This window comes from Colletotrichum fructicola (assembly GCF_000319635.2).
Source record: "Colletotrichum fructicola Nara gc5 chromosome Unknown KSG_Nara_v1_contig01, whole genome shotgun sequence".
Classification (NCBI taxonomy): domain Eukaryota; kingdom Fungi; phylum Ascomycota; class Sordariomycetes; order Glomerellales; family Glomerellaceae; genus Colletotrichum; species Colletotrichum fructicola.
The window spans coordinates 8511345-8537750 of NW_027094051.1; the positions used below are offsets into that span (position 1 = coordinate 8511345).

The 26406-nt window shown below is 51.7% G+C and overlaps 6 protein-coding genes across 6 annotated transcripts; 3 read left to right on the forward strand and 3 right to left on the reverse strand.

The window, feature by feature from the left end:
• Positions 1–504: 504 nt before the first annotated feature.
• Positions 505–5678, reverse strand: fsa4-1 (Methyltransferase fsa4; the record flags this gene model as incomplete). The annotated part of the gene is made up of 15 exons (XM_032027500.1): positions 505–622; positions 690–952; positions 1015–1099; positions 1159–1261; positions 1321–1430; positions 1479–2761; positions 2815–2929; positions 2981–3080; positions 3130–3193; positions 3256–3591; positions 3654–3796; positions 4367–4624; positions 4681–5150; positions 5206–5332; positions 5390–5678. The coding sequence occupies 15 exons, from the start codon at positions 5676–5678 to the stop codon at positions 505–507; spliced, it is 3864 nt and encodes a 1287-aa protein (XP_031876143.1).
• Positions 5679–8942: 3264 nt separating this feature from the next.
• FCK3-2 (putative glycosyl transferase FCK3) lies at positions 8943–10148 on the reverse strand (the record flags this gene model as incomplete). The annotated part of the gene is made up of 1 exon (XM_032027501.1): positions 8943–10148. The coding sequence occupies one exon, from the start codon at positions 10146–10148 to the stop codon at positions 8943–8945; it is 1206 nt and encodes a 401-aa protein (XP_031876142.1).
• A 1668-nt stretch (positions 10149–11816) lies between these two features.
• On the forward strand, positions 11817–12849 carry CGGC5_v002430 (uncharacterized protein; the record flags this gene model as incomplete). Its single annotated transcript, XM_066150957.1, has 2 exons — positions 11817–12185; positions 12241–12849. 2 exons carry the CDS (start codon positions 11817–11819, stop codon positions 12847–12849), a joined length of 978 nt encoding a protein of 325 aa, XP_066009854.1.
• A 2933-nt stretch (positions 12850–15782) lies between these two features.
• On the forward strand, positions 15783–16759 carry CGGC5_v002431 (Secondary metabolism regulator LAE1; the record flags this gene model as incomplete). The annotated part of the gene is made up of 3 exons (XM_032027504.1): positions 15783–16197; positions 16265–16469; positions 16516–16759. 3 exons carry the CDS (start codon positions 15783–15785, stop codon positions 16757–16759), a joined length of 864 nt encoding a protein of 287 aa, XP_031876132.1.
• A 454-nt stretch (positions 16760–17213) lies between these two features.
• On the reverse strand, positions 17214–21501 carry Ankrd44 (Serine/threonine-protein phosphatase 6 regulatory ankyrin repeat subunit B; the record flags this gene model as incomplete). The annotated part of the gene is made up of 4 exons (XM_066150958.1): positions 17214–20073; positions 20269–20549; positions 20925–21342; positions 21392–21501. 4 exons carry the CDS (start codon positions 21499–21501, stop codon positions 17214–17216), a joined length of 3669 nt encoding a protein of 1222 aa, XP_066009855.1.
• A 1430-nt stretch (positions 21502–22931) lies between these two features.
• On the forward strand, positions 22932–23732 carry ATR9-2 (Short-chain dehydrogenase/reductase ATR9; the record flags this gene model as incomplete). Its single annotated transcript, XM_032027506.1, has 1 exon — positions 22932–23732. One exon carries the CDS (start codon positions 22932–22934, stop codon positions 23730–23732), a length of 801 nt encoding a protein of 266 aa, XP_031876134.1.
• Between the last annotated feature and the right edge of the window lie 2674 nt (positions 23733–26406).

Here is a 26406-nt window from a genome sequence, read left to right on the forward strand (position 1 = left end):
TTATCAGGCCGTGGGGATTTTTCCAGGAAAACAATTCTGCTGTAATTTCAGCGAGATATTGTTACCATTACGGCCACAAACAAGAACCTTGCGAGAAACGCCCGCTGCCATTGGGCAATTGGGCGCAACATGTCAATAAAGTGCCGATACCACGCTGATTGGAGGGCCCCACAGCGCGGTGAGCGCCCCGCATGGCCCCGCATCGAGACCCACAGCTATCGCGGGGACGCCGGCTTCGGCGGGGAACACTGCTGCTGCCAGCGATAAGCACCTGCCTTTCCGGGCGGTAGCGCCTCCACAAGAGCCCGCTCCCGCCGAGGGGCCCATCCGAGCGGCCCTCACCGAATCGCGTGCTCACATTGTTGACAAGACAGACAGACCTCACTAGGAAGACGAACGCGCGGCTTCACGATGTGTTTCTTTTACATGATGATCAGTGTTAGTGTTTTATCAGACAGACTTGATGGCATACATCCGTCACATAACCCCATACCATCACCCTTGTCAACCCCAAGGACTCGGCCCAAACTTTCCCAGGATGGAAACCTGAGGAGACTTCCAGATGCTCCAATCCTCAGACTTGGCCGGGTCCCCAAACGGCTTGAGGGCAGCGAATCGCATCCTGTCGCAATCGCATTCGTTAGCATCTCGTCTCACACTGTGAAGATACTCTCCAGTGCAGAACTCACGTGTAGTTCCCAGGCTCAATCTGCGACCCATTCGCCAGCACGCCGAACCAGAAGAACGTATGCCGGTACGACGTGTAGATCGCGTTCCGGTGCACGTTCTCCAGCGGGAACGGGATCACGTCAAACGGCCCGCTCGAGTCCGAGAACGGGCTCCAGTACTCGGTGTCGGACCGGTCGTAGTACGCCACCGACCCAATGTGACCGTCCTCGCCGACCGCCGGCGGGTAGCTCCAGTCGCTCTCGTTCCATCCGGCCTCGTAGATCTGGCAAGGGTGGTCAGGACCAGGTGCTCTTTCAAATAGCAGAATGGGGATGCGAAACTTACGTCCCATCGGAGCTCCTTGGATCCCCACTTCATCTGAATGGTAAGCCAGAGCCAATCCTCATCCTGCCAAATCTCATTCGTCCAGCTGTAAACCGTGTTAGCGATTTGCCAATTTCGTCTAAAGAAGGCAAGTTGGCAACTCACTAAGGCTTCTCTTCAATAGGGATAAAGTTGTACGTCGTCGTTGCTTTGGGGAAGCCGTGCATGTACATGTCGTCCATCTCCTTCTTCAAATCTGCCGCGAGACCTATTATGCGGTTAAATGTGTGATTAAACCCAGAATGCTTGGCGTCGGCAGTCTCTTACCCATGTACGGTATGGCGAGGGACTCATTGTTGCTTTCACTCACGATGACTTTCCCACTGTACAGCGGCAATCCTGCCGGGTTACCAAAGTCGGGTGCTTGGAACGTCACACTGCACTCGTTAGCCCGTCTTCCTCCTCATCAACATCAGAAGACATACCTGACCGTCTTCGACTCCCCAGCCTTGAGCGTAAACCCCTCAGGCAAAACAACCTCAACCGGCATCTCCCTCGGCTGAACCTCCTCCAGCGCCCTCACCCGTGGCGAGCTACTAACCGACGTATCAAGCGGCAGCAGAATCTCCATCCCAGCCCCGTCCTCCACGGAGAACGTATACGCTACATCCCCGCTCCCCTCGTTCCTCACCACAACCTCGTGAGAAGCGACAAAGTTCGCCGTGTCGTTCAGCGCGAACTTTTCAAACTCCAACGACGTGGTGGCGTTCACGACTTTGAACGCGTCGACCAGCCCCGTGCCAACCTGCGGAGGCGGAGCCGCCATGTCGAGAGCGCCGTCCCACCACTTCACCGTCTTCCCGCTGGCAATGATCCTCCGCGCAAGCATCTTGGCAAAACCCGGCCCGTGAACGGTCCGTCCGCCGTGCGCGCCGATATACAACGCCGCCACGCCCGCCACGTACGGACACGCCATACTTGTCCCGCTAAGCGTCGAGAAGCTATCCGTGGGATACGCGCTGAAAATCTCCCCGCCGGGCGCAGCGATATCCGGCTTGATCTCTAAATCGTACAGCCCGCCCCAAGATGTGAATGACGACGGGAGCCCGGCGAAGTCGCGCGGTAACCCTACGACGTCGTTCGGCCCGGCGGAGAAGTCGGCAGTGACGCTGGTCCCGGCCTTGACAGCCTCGACGATAGCTTCGCCTGAGTGCCTCTCGATGACAGCCAGCGCGCTCTGGTAGTCATCCGTGTACAGCTGCGCGAGCGGGCTCTCGTTGTTGTAGATGAGGATGTACCGCGCGCCCAGGACGTTGAGGTTCGCCTGCTTCGTCATAGCATCGCACCCGCCGCGCCGTACGAGCGCGACAGCCCCGATCAAGTTATGTGAGCCCTCCGGGTACGGCTCACACGCCTCAGCAGTAGCGTTAGTGTCCAGCCCGAGCGGCAGGATGGGCCACCCGGCGACGGACTCGGGGAAGTACAGCACGGAAGGGATGTATCCGATCCTGCTGGACGAGGTCTCATTGCGGAGGGCGAAGGTGGCTTTGAAAGCTGGCATCGGCGCAGACTCGCCCTCGACGGAGGCGACGGCGAGGACGTTCTTGCCGGAGGAGCCGGAGGAGCCGTAGAAGGGGCCGGAGTCGCCTGAGTTGCCGGCGGCGATGGTGACGAGGACGCCGCGGTCGACGATGCGGGAGGCTACTTCGGCCCAGGCGTTGTCGGAGAAGCCGTTAGGGCCCCCGATGCTGGCGGTGATGATGTCCATCTTTTGGTTGTTAGATCTGTGAAGATGTGTTGAGGCTAGGAAGTGGGGCTTACGCCGTCATCATAGGCTTTGAGGAACGCCTCAATGAGTGTGGCTTCGTCTGTTTCGCCTGTCGAAGTGAAGACTTTGTATGCGTAGAGCGAGGCTTCCGGGGCGACGCCGACGAAACTGACGACGTTAGTTCACATATTGGAAGTGATTCAGAGAGGGGCTGCTCACTTGGTAGAAGACCCCGCCACGATGCCCGCGACATGGGTTCCGTGGCCGAGAATGTCGAGCGGATCCTCGTCGGGCTCCTTCTCGCCCAAATCAGGCCAGTCTGGGAACCATTAACACCAGAATCAAAGTTTGAGTAACGAATCACCTACTTCCGTCACCAACAAAGTCATACCCTCCAGCAACCTTGAATCCAGTCCCGAATCCACCGCCGAGCTAGACATGCATGTCAGAACCACGACCTCATACAACATCTAAGCGGCGGATCAAAAGCTCACTGCAGGATGAGAGTACTGTATCCCGCTATCAACAACGCCAACCTTCGCGCCCTCCCCGAAGACTCCGTTCTCATGCAGCCTATTCACGCCAGTCGTGTGGTGCGTGGAGTAGTTCGCCGAAGCCGCGTCGTCGCTAAACGACCGAGCAACCTTGACGGGATCAAGCTTGACGACATGGTTGTGCCAAACCTTGACGATGTCGGGAAGCGCTTGGATGCTGGCTATGTCGTGCGTTTCGGTCTTGACGTATGCGCCGGAGAAGATGTCGTTTTGGAATGTCTTGACGACTTCGACGTCAGGTAAAGAGGCGATTGCTCCTTGAAAAGAGGCTTGGCCCTGTGTATATGGTGAGAGGTCGTTCGAATTGGCTGGTGGCCGAGGAGATGCGGTGTTTTTACCTGGGCGAATTCGACTATGTAGCGATTCGACACAGTGACGGAAGACCCATTCTGGCGCTTCGAGAGAGCACTAGTGCTGCCCAGAAAAGGGAGCACCGCAACGGCTAAGGTCCAGACCGAAGGCATGATGTCGGGAGCGAGACCTGGAGCTCAAAGTCCTTCTCATGCCTCCCTGCCTCACGCATCGAGAGAGCTGCCCCAACTTATATAGCAGAATCGCGCCTTTTCGGATCATCGAGAAAGGCATCATGCGATTGCATCGTAACATCTCGGCAAGTGTGCGTAGGCGCGGAACCTGCGTATACGGGGTTGCAGTCCGGCGGGTCTCGATCCTGTTTTGGACCAGACGGGAAGGAGACCGATGTGCCAAGATCTCGGTTGGTCGCTTGGGCCAAGGCTTGGTTGGGAGTTTGGATGTGAATACGATGATGGCACCTGTTGGGAGGTTACCTACCTTATTTGGACGGTTAGGCGACATGTTCCTGATAGAATCCCGCGACGGACAGGTTATTGGCCATGATCATGAAGTTAGCTCCCTACTCATATCAAATTTAGGTGAGAGAAACGAGGGGCAACAAGAAAATGAATCGAGCCTACAAACCTGCTGATGAAAGTTCGATTGTTTGAAATTCTCATTCGTGACAAGACAATATCTAACCACTGCAAAGCTCAAGCTTTAACAAGTTCCACAACCTTCATCTCTCTACTCGTACCGTATATCTTGTTCACCTTCAACCCCGCTCCGGCAGCCATTTGAGCCCAGTTCTTCGCCGTTCTCTCCTTCCCGCCAATGTCAAGCATGGTGAAGTCATACATGGCCTGCAACGGCTGCGGTGGGTCATCCATGACCATCTCAGCTACCAACACCCTACTGTCCGATCCCATGGCCTGGCTGAGATGTGTCAACATCTTACCCGATACCTCGTCGCTGTAGTTGTGAAGACATCGGCAGATGAAGTAGATGAATGCCTCTGCGACGCGTTAGCCAAACCTGGATCTTCTCCTCTTCAGGGTGACGATAACTTACTCTTGATAGGCTGCTCCTTGTGAAAATCATGACTCTGCAGCTTCACCCCCGCGAGCCCAGGGTCAGGATTCGCCGCAACCTGCTTCATAACCTCGTCCCGATCCTCCAGCGCCACGCGGTCATGCGGGATGAACGGGTTCTCCTGTAGGATCGCCTTGGTAATATGTCCCTTCCCGGCGCCGACGTCCACAAATAGGATCCTGTCCTTCTGCGCCGGATCCGCGATCCTCTCCTTGAGCCAGCTGAAACCGTACTCCTTCCCGATCATCGGGCCGTGCGTTACCGTGTCCATGGCGTCCATCACCCGCTTCAACCGCGCGGGCTCCTTGTGGCAGATCTCCCACAGCGTCTTGTCCGGCTCACCGTGGCCGTAGGAATACGGCGTGTGGTTTTGCTGCGTCGGCTCGCGGCGTCCGTAGTGGCGGAAGTACTCTGGCATTTTCACCGCTGTGAGGAACATCTCATCGTAGCTGTGTGAGAAGTGAGTAGCCGCACTTTGAACGAGTAGCTTGGTGGACTGCGTACTAGAATGTGGCCAGTCTCACTTCCAAGTTGCCAGGTCTATACTTCTTTGATACCTCCGAGTGAGATAGCAGCTCCTCGCCGGTCTGGATGAGTATGTTGCGCGCCACAAGAATCCAGGCATAACGTCCTAATATGTCTTAGGCTTCATGGAACCTCAGCTTGGGGGCTTGAATGTCATACTTACTGAGAATCGATTCATCGGCATCCACCCTCTTTGCCAGCTGCGCGTATGAAATAGTCCCCTCGTCTGGGATGTTCTCGAAAACGCCCCAGTCCATGAACAGTCTGATGGTCACGATTTCAACGTACGGGTAGATGCGGTTCATGGCGTCGTTGCCGTACGGCCGCGTCGCGTATAGAATCTTCTCCGCGATGAGCTCCATTTCCGGGGTTGGTGCTCCATCTCGATTTGAGTTGACGAGAGCGGACAGCTGGGAAATGAGGCCCGGAAGTTCGCTTGGAGTGATGGCCATGGTTGCGTTACGAAAGTTGTCGATGTAGTTGAGTGTTCTATGCAGTAAATGATGTCGGTTGCTGCAAGTTGTTCTGCTCATGCAGAGTCCGCATCGGGAAGACGTCCATCTCTTATATCCTCCAGCAATGAAGTCAAACCAGCCGGCAGCCATCGCCATCGTAAGCGGGCACCGGCCAGCAGTGGGGCACCGAAGACCGAGCCGGATGGGACGAAAACAGTAACCTTGTTCGCCTCCCCGAGCAGCGACGGCCGGTTCCCCCCACTCTCCGCCCGCGCCAAACCCGCGCCGTCGATAGCGTCCCGCCCCTCCTTCTCAGTCGGGAAAGACAAAGTCGGAAACTCTCGTTTCAGGAACCTTTCTCATCCGTCATTCTGCAAATGAGAGTACAAAGTAGGGCTACGTCGGTAGCTGTTCATTGGACGATATGGGCGGCGCACGCACCCAATCTCGGTTCCTTCGGTGGTTGGTTATTCAGCGCGAGGGCGTGTAGAGTATTTCGGCAACGAAGTTTGTCCGCTGAGGGACGGGAACGTGGCTTCCCAGTCCGATGAGTCTAATTTCACGTCTGGTGGGCGGCGTGTCCTCGGCATCAGAAGGAAGGCATGAGATGAGAAAGAAGGTATCCGAGCCAGCCAATTGGATGAGCCCCGTGTGAGTGGCCCTCATGCAAACCAATTTTTCTAATGATGTCCAACTGCAGTGAATAATGTCTAGTTAGATATGCCTTAGCGGTTTGTCCTTGTCCTAAGAATTTATTAGGAGCATTCCGCGACCTCAGAGTGCTACACATATATTTGTACTGTACGTATACGTTGATGCAACGAGGCGCTTTATGATCCGAATTTCTAGGAGTAAGATTTGAGAAACTAAAGTGTTTCATCCTCGCAAATATGTTGAATATCAAAGTCATAAGAGGGTTACCGTAACTCATAGTTGCTTAGACTTATAAAGAATTATGAGGCTGGAGGGTCATTCAATATAGGTTGTATTTACATCTTAAGCGACTCTTCCCATGAGCACTGTTTGTTTAGACTTCGAGATGAAAACAATATTTACATCAGCGAAGACAATTTGCATCAGATCCGCCGCAAGCCTCAAAGTCTTCACACTTCCCTAGCCGTCATTTCATGCCCCTAGACGATAAGTCAGTCGGAGGTGTGATGTATCTCCTAGTCACGAAATAGCGCGCCCCTGGCTTCTTCGGGTACCCTCTGGAAACGAATGACGCATGAAATGGGTCTCTTCACCAGCTCTTCGTCGACTTTCGTCTTCTCTTGTTCTTGCCCCAACGCCCTCTGAGATATTGCCTTGCAACTTGACGATTTCAGAAACGACAACAACGAACCTCTGCGTGGGGTGCCTCGCCACAGCCCATAATTGGGCTTCTCCTTGCCAATTCCGAACCATCTGGCGAGTGTACCGTGCTTTCTTGATATTCATAACCTGTCAGATTGCTGCTGAAGACCCTCCCTCCTTCTCGGCCATTGGCGCAGTTTCTGTCATCACACCAGATAAGATTCCTCGCCACAGGATCCGATGCCACCCCAAAGGATTCAGGATCGAGCAGAGCCATCCCAGATTGGTCCCATTCCATGCCGTCTTTTGCAGGTGCAAGCACGACAGACGTTCTGGACAGGGAGATCTGATCGTTATTTCTGTCCCAAGAATATAGCGTGCTGCATCCCTTGTAATATATTATATGTCGCAGTGGCTTCTTTTGAGGAAGAAACCTGTAGTCCTCGGCGACGTCTTTGCCTTCTTTGCATGCAACGGCCCCCGCCAGTTTTCCCGCTTTAGGGTTGTATGGAACAACGCCACCCAATCGACTATCAGGCCCTAGACAAGATCAATACTCGGGATGAAATGGTCTGAGTAGCTGCTCAAGGTTTGAATTGATGTGAGGGCAAAATATGCTGCCATGTCGTGTTTTCAGTGCCTCTAATGCAGCTGTAAGGGTTTGGTCGTTCACGCGGTCAGTCTGCCTGACGACGAATACTGGTAGAGTCCAATGAAACACAATACTAGGTTCTTTCTGAAGCCAAAGGCACAGGGAAACCGTTGGAGGGTTGATGTATCCGGCGTTGGCGGTAGCAGCCGCCGATATGGCCAGGTCGCTACACGTTTGGCATCTCATGTAAGTCAAGCTCTGGTGAGGCGTAGCTCCTCCTTCCGCTATCGAGCCAGTCCAACGGCCGACGTCCTTCAGAGAAACCTTGAGATGGGCGCAGAGATGAACCCGCCCTTGTGAGATAATACATTCGCGACCCACCGAGTTTCTTCTTCGCTCTTCTGATGAAAACCACAGTCTGGGATGGTATCTGTCGCAGCAGTAACACCACATTATGTGTGCCAGGGTTAAGTGATACAACTGTAACTCGGTAATTTCCATAGCTCGATGTTGTAGGCACGGTGTGCAGAACGAAACTTCCGCCGATCTTCGGACAGTTTCCTCATCTCCTCGGAACCTCGACTTGTCGAGGCGCGTCCCCGGTTGAGGGAACCGATTGTTCATGTACAAACGCCAGAAGGTGAACGATACCTGGCGTAGCATGAAGAGATCGGCTAGCTCTAACTTGTCCATGATGAGGAGTAAAATCTCGACCGCAAGATGGACGATCGGGCTGCGACGCAAGTTCAGTTCGAAGTTGATTTCCCAAGTCGAAGCATCTGGACGCTGCTTTTGAATTTCGTCGAAATCATCAGTATTGAGTTTAATGGGTGCCAATGAGGTAGTATCCTCTGGAGATACCCGTTGTATATTTGCCACACTGAGTTCTGGGTGACTGTCAAAATTGACGTCGTCGTTGTGCCCCGTTTGATCATCCTTTTGCATTGGGACCAGCGATTCGTTCAGTGCGGTTTTGATTTCGGGTTCTAAGGTGCCATGGACAATGGCCCTCGTTTCCTGCACTATTTTGAATAGTAAGGGTAAATCCATTAGAGTTGTTCTTTGGGATGACGGCATGATAAATTGCGAGCATCAGTTGAGAAAGCTTAGTGGGTGATGTGGTCGAAAGAGAAAAGCGAATTACAGTCACGGCCTTCTATATAACTACGATTGGACGGACATAAATGGATAATGTGTGTGGGTTCAATGAAATTTATGTGGACTCAATGCGGCGATGCCAGAAAGGTAGCTCAAGCCAATAGTCACAAAATATTTACCAGAATCACCAAGGTAGGCACGGAGGTATGAACGCGAACGTGCCCAGAACTAATTTAGTTTCAGAGAATATGCATAGACGTCTATTTGATTCTGTCTTATCTACCTATCACCGAAGGCGTAGTCGCGGTAGCTCGAATCAACTCATCCTCACTTGGTGGAGGTGTCAGCCGCTCAACCTTCCTTGTCGACCGCCAATGCACTGTTCCATATCTATAGAGTTCTCCAAAGGTTCCTGGTCTGTGATCTGCATCACGAAAACCCTCCTTCTTTATCAGATCTCCCAGTGCAGGCAGTCCACCTGCTGAGTTGTGATACACCTTGTACATGTGGCTGTTCTCAAGCATGTCCATCACAAATTCCTCGGCCGCTTTCCGTCTTGCCTCGTCCGGTTCATCCAGCCTTGTCGTAAAGATCTCGATCTGCTTGGCGCCGTCGTAGTCTGTCTTCATGGCCCCGAGAATGCCATTTTTGATCCCTTCTACCATGAACGCCTTCTTCTCGTAGAAATCGCGTCCATTCCAGCCAGTCTCTACATCAAGAAGATTCCTCGTCCGGTCCCCGATGAGCATCTGCGCAACGTAGTCGCTCATCTGCAGGACCTTCTCTTCGAAATTCCAATCGGCCATTCCGTCAGCGATTCCAATTTCTTGGATTAGTGGGTGCTTGTGGAAGCCGCGTTCGTTCGTGCGATCTCTCCAAAGCTCCTTGAAGCCGTCGTGCCAGTTTTTGATGAAGATGGACCCCTTCCTAGCGGCAAGCATGAAGTTGCCGAAGCTTCCCCATTTCTTCCTGATCTGACCGGTGATGATCCAGAGACCGATCTCGTACGGTGAGCCAGGGTCGGAAAGAGCGTCCCAGAACAGATCGTCGAGGTGAGTGTGCAGCATGTTGCCGACGTCCATCCATACGCCGCCATGCTCGAAGAGTAATGGGAGCCGAATAAGGTCTGACGCATGCTGGGCTTTGTGAGCTCCGTCCATGGTCATGTTGACAAGGCAATCGGGGAGCCAGTCCTTGCTGATGAAGTTGTAGACGTTGTTGGGGGAGCCATCGATGAGATCGACAAGCCGAACAGTCCAGCTGGGGCCAAGTTTGCGTACCCAGTTTAGAACGGTGCATCTGTAGCTCGGGTACATGGCGTCAATACCTTTGTCCCAAAATGCCCATACATTCTTCTCGGCGGTGATGGGGCGGAAGGTGTTGAGTTCTGCAATGATATCTGGGTCGGTTCTGAGGTCTAGTTGGGACCGTGGCACTTCTCGCAGGCCAGTGGCCTGATCTGGAATCGTAAAGTGTCGCATTTTCGAAAGTCGAGGATGAGATGGAGGACTGATTCGACTTTGTCTTGTTGGTTTCCTCGGGGGAAGAGGTTGCTGTTTTATACGCGAAGTCCAGAGGGCGAGGTTTGCTACAAGCTAGCGGTGGCGGTCAATCGATGCTCGTCGGCCCCTGACCACCATCGACCCCACCAGACAAATTTAACGGAAACCCCGCGATGTATACAACATGAACATTGACAATGCCACAGTTGCTGTAACAGTGAGTGCGATAGTTCATTGGAGTTATTTGTGAGAGGCTGGGTTCCGGAACAAATCTTGATCATCTGTTGAGAGGAAAATGTAGAGGTATCACCCCAATATGTTCTGTTTCGGCTTAGCGGCGATGAATCATCTCGACTCACAGCGCCCTGACTACACTTGTGGAGCTGCCGCGATCAGCTCAGGAACGCCGCCTATTTTTGTTCGTGCTCTAATTGGCAACGTCGATTTGTCTGTGAAACAACAAGCCCCAGCTGTCGATGAAATGTTCCGTTGTATTTTTTGTGTTTGGCACCTGCCACCGACGCTCACGCATGCGTAGGATTGTTGTCGAGGCAGTCGGTTCTCCGATCCGAAGACCTTCTAATTTTCCATTGTCTGCGCCGCTATACTTTCTACGTAATCAATCATTATCAAGGATTCCAGTAATAGTAGTTTAAACGAGCTTAGTAAATACAGCGAAGATAATACAGCATATGAATGTTTGTAATCGCAGGAATAGTAGCAGAGAAAAAAGGCGGTCTCCCGTTCCGGCCCCCAGCGACGCCCGGAAAGCGGCCCACTGTAGTTATGGGATCCCGCTCGGCACAGTGGGGTCGATTCACCGGCATCCGGCTCTGGCATCGGTGGCTAGGTGCCTTAGTCAGACCAGACCTGCTTGCATTTCATTAGGGACAATAAACACTCTTTGAATTTTATACTTTTGAAATGGGAAGACGAGCTCGGTTTAGGGTCTGGCCTCTCAACGCGAATAATTCCTCAAAGACGTGGACTTTCACCACAGTGGTCGACTTTCACTGTTGCCAAGTTTCGACTTCCATGTTTGATATATACCTATCGGGCGAGAACGAAAGGTAGTTCATTCCAATCGGCATTCACTAATCACTTTGCCAATGAGAGGACATACACGTCTGTGTCACAAAGTCGCCAGACCGCGCCTTGCTAGCAAATGAGTAGCAGATTTCAACGCGGCATCTCCGACTTGGTGAAGCTTGGCCTACGAAGGCCTTCTATACTTTGCGGCACGACGTTTCTTGGCAGTCTGCAGGAATGCGAAATTGCGGAAAGTTCGGCGAGTTTTGATGTCAGAAAATAGCCGCTGCAGTCATGCGCCTCCGAGAAGTTCAAGGCTGATTGACTCACCCTCCGTCATCAAGAAGATCTTCATCCTCTGGGAGATGCGAGCTTGTCTCACGTGTCCCCCTGCTCCGAATATTCCCGCGGGCTTGTCAAAGACTTGTTTGTAAGACATACCGTGCCTCCTTGTGCCTAACCGGAATAGGTCGACACACGAGGTACTGCGTACCTGCACTACATGCCGGGATTGAGCATAAGCGCTACGAATCCTTCAAGGAAACATATAAGTTCAGCTGAGTGGTGCACTGAAATCCCCACATTGTCGCTGCACTCCATACGGACTCGCCCTCTACAATGTCAATATCATATCTAAAATCTTTGCTATTTCGCAATAGCCCCACCGATGCGCCCTCAGAGCCATGGCTAGTCCCAGAGAAAGACACAACTGAGGTCTTGACCTTGCCAGATGGTCGCAAGCTCGGCTACTCACAGTACGGGCTATCAACGGGCAAGCCCATCTTTTACTGTCATGGGCTTCCCGGCTCTCGCGTTGAAGCCGGTCATCTCCACGAGGCAGCCTTGGAGACTGGCGCCCGCATCATCGCGACGGACCGCCCTGGCATGGGACTAAGCACCTTCCAGACCGGAAGGACGCTTTTAGATCACCCGAAAGACCTGGAACATCTCGCTTCTCACCTCAAAATCAACGAGTATGGAGTGATGGTAAGCTGAGCATGTTATTTCTATCCCGACATGCATTTTCTGACTTGGATATCAGGGCGTATCGGGGGGCGGACCATATGCTCTTGCCTGTGCGCGAGCCATGCCTCGCGACAAGCTGAAAGCTGTCGCCATCGTCTGTGGAATCGGCCCACCAGATATTGGCATGAGCGGAGCAGGGTGGTTTCACTGGCTCGGCTTCACGTACGGATGGCGATATGGCCCTCGCGTTGCGGGCTGGTACTTCCACCGGGAGGGTCAATACAACTTGCCAGATGAACAGCGTTTGGAATTACGTTTACAAGAGGCAGAGAAGAAGAAGGCGACTTTTCCGAGACAGGAACTTGGTCTCTGGTCAGACAGGGAGATTGTAACACGGATGGTCATGACCGGTCGGCAGTATTATCGTCAAGGAATTGATGGAGTGAGTCACGACGGGTACTTGTGTGGAACAGAGTACGGGTTTAATGTGGAAGATATTCGGACTGACCTGCCTATGCGGCTGTGGTATGGACAGCACGACACGTTTGTTCCTCCGAATCATGGGGTTCAGATCGCGAAGAGGTTAGGGGACCATGCTCACCTCCGACTGGAAGATGATACCCATGCCAGCATATTCTTCCGCTGGCGGAAGGAGGTCTTAGCCGACTTGGTCAAGCACATTTAGGTGCGAGGTGGCATTTATTGTACCTATGTAGCATATGTGCCCAATCACCGCTCATAAAATTTCCGCTCAATATAGTTACCATCTCCAACCAAATGGCATCAAGTATCTCACGTGCAACATTTGTAGCTTAAATAATGACGGGAGTCCTAGCTTGGAGTTTATCTCATGTTCGAAGGACTATAATTCATATCAAGGTGACTTCCATCCATTCCCCATGGCTCGTAACAGCCTCCCCCTCCATTTTGTCGTCGATGTAGGCGTCGCCTACGAGCCTATAGAGTTCGTGGCCTTTGGAGATCCCAACTTTGTTCTCTTGGCGGAGAATATACGACACTTTACCCCCAGCAAGTGCCATGACGATATCATCAGACCGTGCCTCGGCGTGAGCCATCCCTATATCTCCCTGATCTGTGCGTATGAACCTACGCCCAGAAAGGTTGGGAGCCAACGCGTCCAGAAAAGATTCATGCTTCATCTCAGATGGCTGAATGTCCTGTTCGGTGCTTATAGAATTATACCACCTGGAGTATGAGTCGAAGTTGGTTGTCGGGTCTGCTAACTTCCAGCCCCGATCTCCTTCAGCATAATCAACAGCTAGATTACCACAAAGCGTGCGCCAAAGTTTTTGTTCTTCCTCACTTGCCGTTTTGTATGACGCGGGAATATGACCTTGGAGCCCTGCCAACTGACGAGCCTCTCTGACGGTTGGTATTGCCTCAGGTATAGTGTCTAGGCCTGAAAAGGAGCATGGCGTTCCGACTTCGATAATACGACCGATAAGAATACCTCTGACAGTGGCTTGATGCTTGGAGTCGTCATAATAAAACTGAAACTCAGTTTCACCTCCTCTGGATAAATTGTAATGCGAGAGTGTCAACTGGTGGTCCACACATAACCGATATGTAAAGTAATTGGCCGGTTGTAGAGTCCAATCTGGGACGAACGACGGGAGGTCTAACGTAGTCTTATCTCCAGGGACAAAAACGCTGAAGATATCGAGTGATCTCGTCTGCAAAATATGCTGCTGTGTAACTTTGACAAAGAGTTGCGCAGTGGTGATGCGATAATCTGGTAGGACTTTGTGTTTGGGACCTCGAAACTCCATCCCAAGCATCTCATAGACTCTATCACGAGAGATATTGCAACTCCTCCGCCGTAGGTTGTGAAGGGTCTCAAGAAAGCTCCGCTCCGAATCGAATCTCAGGTCAATCAAGACATCCGTGTGAGTCATAATATCGAGGAACTCTTGCCCGCGCTTCATGATAGATTGTGGTCCACAGCATTGATTTTGGGCGTGTCGTCGCAACGCGAGAAATCCGTTTGACACCAGATCACCAGCTGTTATTGTTGACCCGTACTCAAAGGAGAAGCTTTTCGCAAGAACAAATTCTTGTACAGTCCACACTCGGAAGAACCAGTCTGCTCCGAAGAACCTGATGAGGCTGTTCTGGACTTCAGGTGCAGAGATACTCTGACCATCAACCTGGTCTATGTTAGCGAATAGAACCCCTAAATAAAGCTGTAGGCCTAGCAGATTGTGCTGTTGGGGTGCCATAAGGCGGCTTCTGCTTACATGTAGATGTGGCTCAAGTGCCGGGTCAAGGTGTGCGTCTTGTTGTTGAGCAGCGAGCCCAAGGTACTTGATAGCGATGTCCAAACCATCCCATTCTCTGCCCAGAAATACGACAACATGAGATGCACCTTTGTATATGTCACCCATCATGTTTACTTGCCGAGACTTTTCCATGTCATTGTTCTGGTCAATACACAGGCCATCGATCCAGAGAACGCGATCTGAATCATGCTGTCGCAGGTACGGAAGAAGCTCGAAAAGGTTGCCAGTGATTTGAAAGTCGACGTTGTTGACTTTGATTACTTTTCGGCGATGTTGATTCCCCCATACGTATGAGACTGCCTCATATCGGGTATTTGTGGTTGGTGAAATTTCAAATAGACTGCACTCGATTGGATCAGATAGTGTGCTCGCAGGTTTCAATTTGAGCAGGCGAATTTGGCCATCGGCAAGAGGCAGATGGACTTTGGTCTTGGACTGAGAAGTCATTTTCGCTGAACGTCTTTGGTGTAAATGACATGCTCCTTGTTGGTGCCTCCTTGGCGTTCTTCTTCAAATGAGGGCATGGAAAGAAGCGCGGGGACAAGTCCAGCGCCGAAGGATGAACTAGAATTCGTCGATTTGTCAAGTTATTTGCACGAGGCAGAGGAAAGAGAAAAGTGCGACAATTTGCTTGCTCATGGGTATGCCTATTTCTTATCGAAGGCCGCATGTATCCGTAAGCGCCGAAAGCAATTATTGACGACCATTCAGAGCCTCACGACTCGCTCATCTCGCTTCGTGGTGTTTCAAGGACATCCAACCCCTGGGTTTCGGGAAAATCTTATCTCCTTCCAGCAGCATGTTTGCAAACTAATATCATCACCATGCAAGCAACTAGCTCAACTCAACGCCTTCAGCACTTGCGTAAAGTCACCGATGCCAAATTAAAGCCGGCACAGGTGGGAGAGCGGAAGACTATGGCTCACGTTCCTGAGAGTATTATTGGTCAAGACCCAGGATAAAAGTCAAATAACAACTAGGGTTCATGTTCTAATATCAGCAGCAGGAAGAGCTTGCTTTATTTTGATTAAATCTGACCGGTTCGGAGATCATTCGGTCGCACATGCGCCTGCAGAGCAGAGAAATATTCTTTGGTAAGCACTGAAGCAGGCGGTAAACGTGGACAAAGGGACTCGTACCCGAACCAATACCAACCCATCTATGTCTCGCTTGTTTTGTGTTAGCTCTCTGGCATGACCCCTCATCACCATCCTAGAAGTTACCCAGCGGGGTCCAACATCGTCTCAGAGTCGTCCATCACCTGTGTCTGCGAAATAATCACCCCTGTTCATCCACGATTACAACAGCAACAACCATCATGGCGGAAGAAGGTGCCGTTTCCAAGTCCCCCTCGAGATCTACGAGGTCCGACACCGCTGCTACACCAGCTGCCGGAGATGAACAAGCTACCAACAATCAACCAACTCCAGGCCCCAGTATCGAGGCTGCTGAGCCGGCGGACGACGCAGGCTATTCTACTGACAACAGCTCCACCCAGTCCACCTCATTGTCATCCAGCGTCCGCGACTACTATTTCGAGAATAAACGACGATACCACAAGTTCAAAGAAGGCCGCTACCTGTTCCCCAACGACGATCTTGAGCAGGAGCGCGAGGACATGAAGCATGCTATGATTCTTCACCTATGTGGTGGGTCACTTCATAATGCGCCGCTGAAGAATCCCCAGAGGATCCTCGATATCGGGACTGGTACCGGTATTTGGGCTATCGATAGTTCGTGCATTCAAATGCTCTTCTGAAGACTTGATGTGAGAGTCTGAACTCGCTGACCGGCACATAGTGGGCGACGAATATCCGGAGGCAGAGGTGACTGGCATTGATCTCAGCCCCATACAACCCGAGTACGTCCCGCCGAACGTGAGTTTCATCGTTGATGACGTCGAGGCTGAATGGCTCTACCCCGAAAATTCAATCGACTACATTCATCTTCGGCACATGGCGCCAGCCATCAAGAATTGGCCCAAGCTATTGACAGAAGCCCATAGGTATGCCCGGACTGTGATTTGGAGGTCGATATGCTGACGACAGTAGGGTCCTTAAGCCAGGGGGCTGGATCGAGCTTCAGGACATGAAGTGGACATTCGACTGCGATGACGGGAGCATGCCGTCTGATTGCACGCTTCCTAAGTTCACTAGCCTCGTCAAAGAGGGTCTAGAGAAATTCGGTGTTGAACTCTTCGCAGCTGATCACCATATCGAACGCTTGGAGGCTGCAGGCTATGTCAACCAGGTCAACGACACGAAGAAGCTCCCTGTTGGTCCGTGGGCCAAGTGATCAGTGGCCGCTACAGCCAGGCGGCTGTTTATGATGGCTTACACGCGAATACCATTGCACCCCTTACAAGAGGTCTTGGCTGGTCATCCACTGAGGTCGAGATCTTCTTAGTACAGCTGCGCAAGGTTCTCATGAGCCCGTCCATCCACTCGTACGCACACTACTATTCGATGTCAGGCCAAAAGCCGTTGGAAGTTAAGTAGTAACCGATTCGAAAATTCGGATTCCTTTCAAATTCCATGCCATCATCTACATGATATCTTTCAGGATGGTCAGGTCTAGGATGGAACATCCTGCGGACATCAACTGAGGCTAGGGCGACACCACCTAATAAAAGGCTTGATTCCTTGATGCATGCTTGAACTACCAGATTAGAAAGCTCTATTGAATCATGAACATGGTCCTTCTCTCTCAGACATTATGTTGTGTTGCGAGGAAAAAGCGCAGTTGCTGCTTAGAAATCGTGGTGCCGATGTCGTTGCAATAGTTTCATTGCCGGCAGATAATGCTGAGGGTCTGGCGCTGCGCCCGCCTCAATGAGAGTGTCAGCTGCTCCCGAATTTCCCTTAATCCTCGCCAAGTGAAGAGCCGTGCGCCCTTCAGTATCCATCTTCTCCAGATCAACAGAAACCTGATTCTTCTTCTTTGAAAGCCTGCAAATATTGCGAACAATTTCGTCTTTGCCGTGTAAAATGGCCAGATGAAGCGCCGTCCAGCCGTAATTGTCAGTCTCATTTACAAAGGCAAAAAGCTCCTCGACAGCGCCCCAATGGCCTCCAACAACAGCCCAGTGAACGGCCAAGCGACCGTGAAAGTCTTTAGCCTTCCACTCAATTCCCTCCAGACCGTGGATGATCTGCTGATAGGTTGATGAGCTTATCCTGTTCAAGTGGGCAAGAACTGCAACGTTCCCCTCGCCTGCCGCCACATGAAGCGGAAACGCTCCATCCGTGCCTTGAACGTCAAATGTTGCGCCTGCGTCAGTGAGTGGGATAATGACGTTATCATCGCGGTAGCCGCAAGCATAATGAAGCGGCGTGTATCCCCGGAAGTCTCTTGAGTTTACGTCAGCCCCGTTTTTGATCAAATATTCCACCATATTCAGGCTTTCTGTCCTAGCAGCGTGGTGTAGAGGTGTAGAACCAGATGCATCGGGCTGATTAATCCAAGGGATATCTTTCCTGCATGTTGCGGGGTTCCCATTGATTTTCATGGCCTCGAGATGAACACTTGTCATGTTGAAGCGTTGTGGCAACTTGGCTGATAGGTCTGGTGGGTCTTTGCGCTGCCTCCAAGGCAGGCACTTCCTCGCATGAAATCTATGACACAACCGCGTCTCAGACTGCTCCACGTCATGTTCAATATCTCTGGGTTCTCTCAGATAATGCAGAAAGCCTTGGTGTCTGTCTTGGTGGGTGTAAAGCGTTTGCAGGTCTTCGAAGAGCTCGTCGTTACCTAGAATTCTAAGGCATGTTAAAAGTGCTGTTCGATGCTTTCGGAAATGTTGATCGAGATTCTTGCGTTGACCAGGGGTCATGTCCGACGACCAGCCATCGGGTTGGTGGCTTTCAGCTTCCTGATCCAACTTTCTACCCTCGACATTGATCAACCAAAGTTCGTCTTGTGCATCCTGAGCATGCTCGATTAAGAAGAAAAAGAGGTGCAAGAAGAAAGCTCTGCCCAGTTGAACTTCTTTATGAAGCTTGACGGAATTCAAATCATCGTGGTCTAGAAATAGAAGCTCCCAGTTTTGCGCTTTACGGGCCTTGATCTTTTCCTCGCATAGAACATCGAAGATTGCGAATGGTACTGGCGCTTTGTCCCAGAAGCTCAAAGGCAGTAAGAGGCTCAACGTAGCCTCGATCTCAGAGCCAAGCTCAAGGTCGATGAAAGTTTCAATGAGCTTATTCAAGTCCCCGTGCTTCAAAACACAGAGTCGGAGATTGCTCCTCAGAACATTCCGCCAGGTGATGTCAATCAAGATGTTCTCAATCTCCGCTCTACCTCGCACAGGAGACCTCAGCGTCTGTGCCACGGAACAGAAGAACGAATATAGTAGGTCTTTTGCGTACAGAAGATCTAGTGTCTCCTGAGTTTCGATGGCCCAGTGAGCCCTCTCAGAGCGTTGAGGCAGTAGCTCCGACACAGAATCTCGAGTGCGCCAGAACTCTCGCTCTCCTCGTGGAACGTCTGAGAATGGTCGTTTTTGTGGGTTGAATCCCACAATTCTGCTTGCCTGAAATTTCTTCGGCACGTCGTAAATCTCGTCTTTATCTTCTCGGGGAAGTCGGTAGTCGGTTATGTTGAACATGGTCTGCATAGCTTTTGGCGCCCAAAGACTGAGATCTTTACACATCTGGTCTCTCATATCGTTATCCGCCGGACATAGAATTCTCAGACTGGCTGGATATATCTTGTTACGGAGCCAGCTGTCATTCTCTGAGTTGACGTGTTTGAAATTCTCGGTGCCCTGGCTGAGCTCAAATTCCTGATCGGCTCCGCGCGCAGTATATGCCCACAGTGACAAGACAGCGTCGACGTCATCTGCCAAAACTTTCCAGGACTTTCCTTTGTGAGCCAATCGAAGCTGGAGAGACATCGCCGGATTCGAAATAGGAGTTGATATTAAGCCGTTGTGGATCACGTCAATATTCCAAAGGAAATCGCTAGTTCCGTCGACTCCAGTACCAGTAGGGTACAAAATCGACATCGTCGTTTCCATTGCATGAGCAAGGTTCAGAGCTGTCTTTGACGTCTCTCGCTGGAAATTTGCTAGCTTAGCAAGCTCTCGGCGTACGTCCAACAGCCGCGAACCCGACTGGGGCCTCGAAAAGTTTTCTTGTACCGCTTCAAGTGGATGGTATCGGGAGCCCCACCCCGTAACCACAGCCCATGTCCCAGGAATATCATGTTGATTTGCTTTTCCCTTCTCACGATGCCGCGATAGCGGGCTTGATACGGTATCTTCTGCGGTCCCATCATTTGGAGATTCAGGTTCCGTGGGCTGGGTCTCTTTGATAGAGGACTCGTTCGTCTCCCAGACATGCTGTTCTTTGACTAATTTCCAAGCTAGCCAGTCAATTTCAAAACCGGCGAGAAGCCTTGACTTCTCAAAGGAACTCGCAAATCCAGGTCTCACAAGAGCTCTTGCGATCGTCATAGCACCTACTGCAGCGAGCTGTGCCAGAGATGCTGCTGCGTTCATCGCCCGCAGGCCGACGAATTGGATGACGAATCCCACAAGACCAATGAGAACCCCGATAATGGCCATGAGTTGCAATGTTTTGTTGTCCTTTCCCTCTCCATAATCTTTGCTGCGACGAGAGGTGATGATTTCAGTTCGTGGTAAAGAGGGAAAGGTTGCAAAAGATTCAAAGACTTGATCACTAACGGTCTGCCCTTGCTGTAACCAATATAGACGGATCTCATAGCCTTCGGTGGGTTTGTATCGTTGCTCATGTGTACTACTTTCCACCACACGAGCACACAGAAGCAACCCTGCAACTAACAGGATGGTACCGCTAGCAGCAAGTGGGAAGGCATGTTCGGGAACAGCTTCGTCATCCTTTTTGAAATCATTGCGTATGTAAGATGGATAGGTCATGACCGCAAAGAAAGCCAAAACGCCTAGTTGAAGAATAATCCCCATGACTGCAACGATTCTGATAGCTGTCCGGCTATGGCTCTCGGATAGATTGAGGGAGATGTTCGGTGCTTCAGGGCCTGTGTTTCGAATGACGATCATGGAGGCTCCGTCGAGAGGATCATCGGCAGGTGTAACTTTGGAGCTCTGTAAGCCGGTCTCTGTTGTTGATCCGACGGTAGTTCCATTTGAAGAACCATGTATAGGATGTTGAGAGATATTGCCCAACTCTATGTTGCTTTCCGTTGAAGCCGACGCATTGCCTAACACACTTAATCACAATCTCCGACGAAATGATGGATGAGAGTCTACCAAGAAACATACCTCTGCCTCTGGGAAACCAGGCACGAGTGCGTCTCATACCCCGCCGCACTACCGTAGACCCAGCATTGAATTCATCTTCAACCACAGAAACGGAGGTTGACAGTCCATTATCAGTAGGTTGTGTTTGCCCTTCAAGCTTAGAATCGCGAGTTCCTTCTTTAGAGTCAGTAATTTTCCCTCATGGTGTAAACTACATACCCTACCTTCCAAGCTCAAAAGGCCATCCGTAATCGCTTGTTCCAGTGTCTTGAAATGGATTCTCCCACTAGTCTTGCTGTTTCTCTTCGCCAAATCTTTGGCGTTGTCACCTCTTGGTACGAGGCAAATGTACTCCCATACAGGAGCCAAGCCTTGACACCTAACGATACTCTCGCCATTGTACAACTCGCAAACCTCGCGTGAAGTAGAAGACATCAGCTCCATTTCGGCAACTGAGGTGTTCTCCTTCGCCCGGCCAATGATCGCCTTCAGCCGCATCGGCCCGCCCACGCGAATTGCGCTCACAATGATGGTGATAATCCCTAGCGGAGCCATGGCCAACGCAATACAGTCTGCCCAACCCAGTGATTGACTCATGAACTGCATAGTCGCGCGTTCTCCAAAAAGGGCAAGGACACTAGATCGATTAGCATACTACCCAAGAAATGGTACAGAATCAGACTCACGGCGCTAGATCAGAGAAGAGGTTGTTGGTGAAATCATCCAGAGCCCCAGCCTGGGCGGAGACAATCAGCGAGGTGAATGCGAGGCATGCCCATAGCCGGCGACGCGCCATTTTGGTCAGTTCCACCAGTGGATCGCTGCGCTCTACTGTACGAGACTGGTGCTTCTGGCTGGTAGTCTTTGGGGTGGAAATTCAATCGTGTGAAAGATTAAGAGAAGTTGGGAACAGGCTACGAGGGCTTTCAAATTGTTTTGGTATTTGAAGATGGACAAGGCTGGCGGCTAGAGCAGGGGCTCATGCAGGCGTGCTGACTGACTTTGATCACGACGTAATGATTGGTGAAGCGAAGGGGTTTGTTCCATTTCGATCAATCACTTCTTGGCAGCTGGGAGTCTGCCTCGCTAGCCTAACAGAGCTTTCGCAATTGGTCAACTTTGCATGGAAGTTGCGGGTTCGAGACTGATTGCGATTGTCGACCAGTATTCCACAAAGGCTGTCAGTTGACGGTTCTACCTGCGAGAACAAAATCGGCCATAATATAAAACCAAACGCCAGGGTATTATGATCAAGAAATGGACTATGGAATTGACATTAATGCCTATGGCGGGCTTAATCAATCATTTGATGCAACCCATCAACCACAATGCAAATACATTCCCTCTCACTCCACCCTAAGGTTACCTGTTTGAACTTATTAAGCGTAAGCAAGTATCCTAAATCTACGTAAAGTATCATTCTGGGCCTTTCGGCGTTCAGAATGATCGCCTCAGCTTCTTGGTGAAGGAAGCTTTCAGTTTTGTTACTCAGCCAGATAATTGTATTTGTGCGTGGAACCAGGCGGGGGCTGATCACAGGAAAACAACAACGATGACAGCGAAGACGAAAATGAAACATGTCATTGGGACAAAAGTGATAAGAATGATGATGGATATATCAACTACCATATTTAATTCATCAGGTGAACGGCTTATGGCGAATACTCCTTACGGGGTGCAGAACTCAAGTATCCTGAAAAGACAGCAGGGGAATTAGCAATGCACGCCCTGTGCGACTGCGCGAGACCGAGACATCGGACGAACCAAGTCCTTCATTTGTCATAAGGATATCTCTGACGTCGGACATATTTTGGCTAGAGGCCGAAAGTCAACTTCGTGGGCATGCAGTGGATGAAGTGGTCGGACTTATCATCTTAACTCCATAATAGCGGCATCTGTGGAAACACGGGTCCCCTGGCAATACGATCCAACAGAACAGAACTAATTGGTCTTCCGACATCAGGTACGCCCATAACGTTATGTATGCGGAGATTCTAGGGGGTTGGTTACCTGTAGAGTTGCGGAGTTTAGGCGGGTCAGTGTCACGAGGAGTGATGCAGGCGGCAAGCTTCCAGATTGCTTAAAGACGAGATGAAATGTCTCGATGAATCTTCCTATGACACCAACATTCGTCACCTGTCTTATCATACATTATCTTGCCCCTCCTTTGAGACTTGAAGAAACCCCAGACATACCAATCAGACACTCTCAGTGAGTCGCATCATCATGGCACGAAAATACACCAACAAGCTCGAGGGCAAGTCTGTTCTAGTTGTTGGCGGAACTTCCGGGATTGGATACGCCGTCGCAGAAGCAAGCGTCGAGTACGGCGCCAATGTCGTTGTGGCGAGTCGGACCCAGGAGAAAATTGACAGCACGGTCAAAAGACTCAAGGAGTCGTACCCGAGTGCTGCGGACAGAATCCGAGGTCACGTCGTCGATCTTCACAGCGACGACTGCGAAACTAGCATCACGATGCTGTTTGAGTATGCGACCAATGGTAGGAAGGACTTGGTGGATCACGTCGTGGAATCTGCCGGAGAGTTCCTCGCCAACTCGCCCACGCTCCAAAACGCCACGCCGGGCAACATTACAGACTTCGCCAGAACCCGCTTTATCGGCGTATCTATCCTAGCCAAGGTGGCAGGGAGCTATATGAAAAGGGAACACACCTCATCGATCACCATGACGAGTGGCGTACTGGGCTACAAGCCAATGCCTGGCTTCGGCATCAAGGCCGGCTTAGTCGGTGCCAAGGAATCGCTGGCGAAGGGTTTAGCTGTCGACATGGCGCCTATCAGAGTGAACCTGGTGGCGCCGGGTGCCGTACAGACTCCATTGCTGGATCATGCCAGTGAGAATATCCCGATGGAAAAGGAAGCTGTGGCCAATATGTACCGAAGCTCTACCCTCTTGAACAGGATCGGAGACCCGGAAGACCTGGCAGAGGCCTACCTGTCAATGATGAAGAACTACTTCATAACCGGAACTACCATCAACGTGGAAGGTGGCTTTTTGTTGAAGTGAGCGGATATCACGGAAGGATCCGGCGTTCGGCAGGCTGAGATGGCGATGCTGCCGGCTGGAGATCTGACGGAGCTAGCCCCGGTGACAGTCCGCTGGGAGGTGAAGAAAGGGAGCACCCTGTCTGGCGCCGGGCCACAATCCCAGGCGTCTGGGTGGAGCTAGTTTAACAGCCTTTGACGATGATATCCTTGACATATCGTCGGTAGATGGGCACCTCTTCTGCCATCTCTTCGGAATATCCCTAGCTCAAGACTTTGTATGAAGTAAACAGATGATGGACCCAAGCCAACAGAAGAGCTTTGACCAAACCTTGTGTGAACTTTCGCTTATGTAATACATCGTGATTTTGCTGCTGCCACGGACCGTTTGCCCCTGGCCTTTTCCCCGCGGGTTCTGGATTTCGACATCCGTCAACCCGTCACAACATTGACAAATTCAACCCTCTTTGTCTGTCTCGGAATGACTGTGCCTAGTTGCCGACTTTGTTTCTGTGTATTACATGGGTGAATGGACTTCCGGATGACAACGGCTTCACAGTCTGCGCCCCTGTCCGGGTTGTCTCGCCCTGGGAAGGCCGCTCTTCGTCCGATGCCAAACACACAATGGAGGTATGCGATTCTCTTTCTCCAGCAGTCCAATTGCGAAGAAAAGCGACTGACGTGAATGACGCCACAGTCGTTGAAGTACCAGCCTTCCGGTGGGAGGGCAACAGTACGACGCTGCCCGCCGATCCCCGATCCGGTCCCCGACAAACACCATCGAGACGCGACTATCCGGAGAGGTTTCCGGCCGAGAACGCGTTGCCTTCAGTTGGGAACCCGCGAATGCGAGACGGCCGGATTCGCATCTAGCGAACGAGGGCGATGAGCCGCCATCAATCAGCCCCGGCGCCACGCTCCTGAACCAGACCGCATTCTGGCCACGACGCCGGCTTCACGCTTGGGCCAGATTGTTCATCCCCACCGAACCAACTCCACAAATAGCTCGATCGTACACTTTTGGCAAGGACGAAGCTATAGACGCCGGTGAGGCTGGGATATGTGCTGTCAACATGGCGCGATAAATTGGGAATCGCGTGGTAGAGAAGCCGTCCAGAGACCAGTGGTCTTGGTGGCTGGTTATCTTCAACTCCATTGTCAAGCAAGACATTTTGACACAGCAACCGCCGTCATGCTGCGCAATGGAGTAGCCCTGTCGCCGCGGGAGTAATCCAATGGCACATCAGCGCTAGAGCGGTACAGGAGTTGGCATTCTATGGCAGGCGTGCTATTGAAACTTTGCTCCGCCGATGGATTTGGCACTCCGCGCCGGTAGGCGGCCTTCAAGAATCCTTAGGGCGTAGGGTGATTTACGTCCGAAATATTGGATCATGATCCGGCCCTGTTTGATGTGCGTTTAGATGTGCTACTTGCACGATCTTAGTCTGCAAGATGTGAAGCAGCTTCAGGCACCGTTGGAACCAACGGACCAGTCTGACCAAGTTGTCGGATCCTGCACCCAACCTCCGCTTTTACCTGATGTTGAGAAAACGTCGGCGAATCGGCGACGTCACAAAAGGTCCGAAGCGCTCCCAAGTCCTTTGCGCCACGGCGCAGCCCGCCGCACTTCAAAGGGCCCGTGGCTTTCATGCCAAATAGATGATCCCTTTTTTGATGATCGATGCTGCAGAACAAGACGCGCTCTGACTCAGCCATGATACCATTTCCCCTCGAGCTCTCGCCGAATCACCCTGATGACCACAACGGTTCTGCATGTTCTCACGTGTTTTCTGCTGGCTAATGCAGCCAGAATTGTGCTAAACATGGGCTAATTAGCACCGGCCACGCGGCAGGGAATGAAAATCAGGTGTTCCGTATCTTCGGAGCCGATTGATGCGAATCGTGAGTTCAACATTGCAGCCGAATTTTCCGACATACAGCGGGGTCAGGAGTGACGATGTCGAGCATCGCGAATATTCGGAGTGCATTCGATTTCCTGAGAGGGGGCCAATGCCTGTCTGATACATCTTACTTCTTCCGGCGCCCAAAGCAATGGGCCAGATCTGCTAAGGAGCGCCGATCCAGTCGGGACCACTCACAGTGTCTCACTCGCCCAAGAGCCCCCAGCACTATTACACTGAAAGAAAGAACTGGGTGATAATAATGGAATAAAGATGCTCATATTCCGGATGCGAATGAACATGGGGGGAGGAGGTCGTCACTGGCCCACTTAGCCTGAAATCGTAGATCTTGACGGAGCAACACCTAGGGAGACCCCGGACTGCCTTGGCCCCGGCCGGTCCGACGCCGCGGCTGTCCGAGCGAACCCTCTATACCAAAGTGTCTCTGTGGTGATTCGCCAATTCGCGTTGTTTGCACCACGCTGCTGCAGGAGAGCCGGTGCGGGAACGTACTATGGGTAGGCGAGAGGTGTCTTGCAACTGTGCTGTACGCTGCAGCGTACCTTCGTTCATCCCATGAATGCAATGCTTTTTCGTTTCTCCCCCGACATTCCCGGAAAGGAAGGACAGTCGTTAGGCGATGTCCCCGAGTGTCACTAGGCCCGTTGTAAGGTGTGTTGCAGTGTGTTTCCAACATGAGGCCAAGGAATCCCGCAGAGCACGGCCCATGTAAGTTGTGATGGGGGAAGAGCTGCCGAGGACGGCTCCGAGGTGCTTCGCTTCAGTCCTCGTATC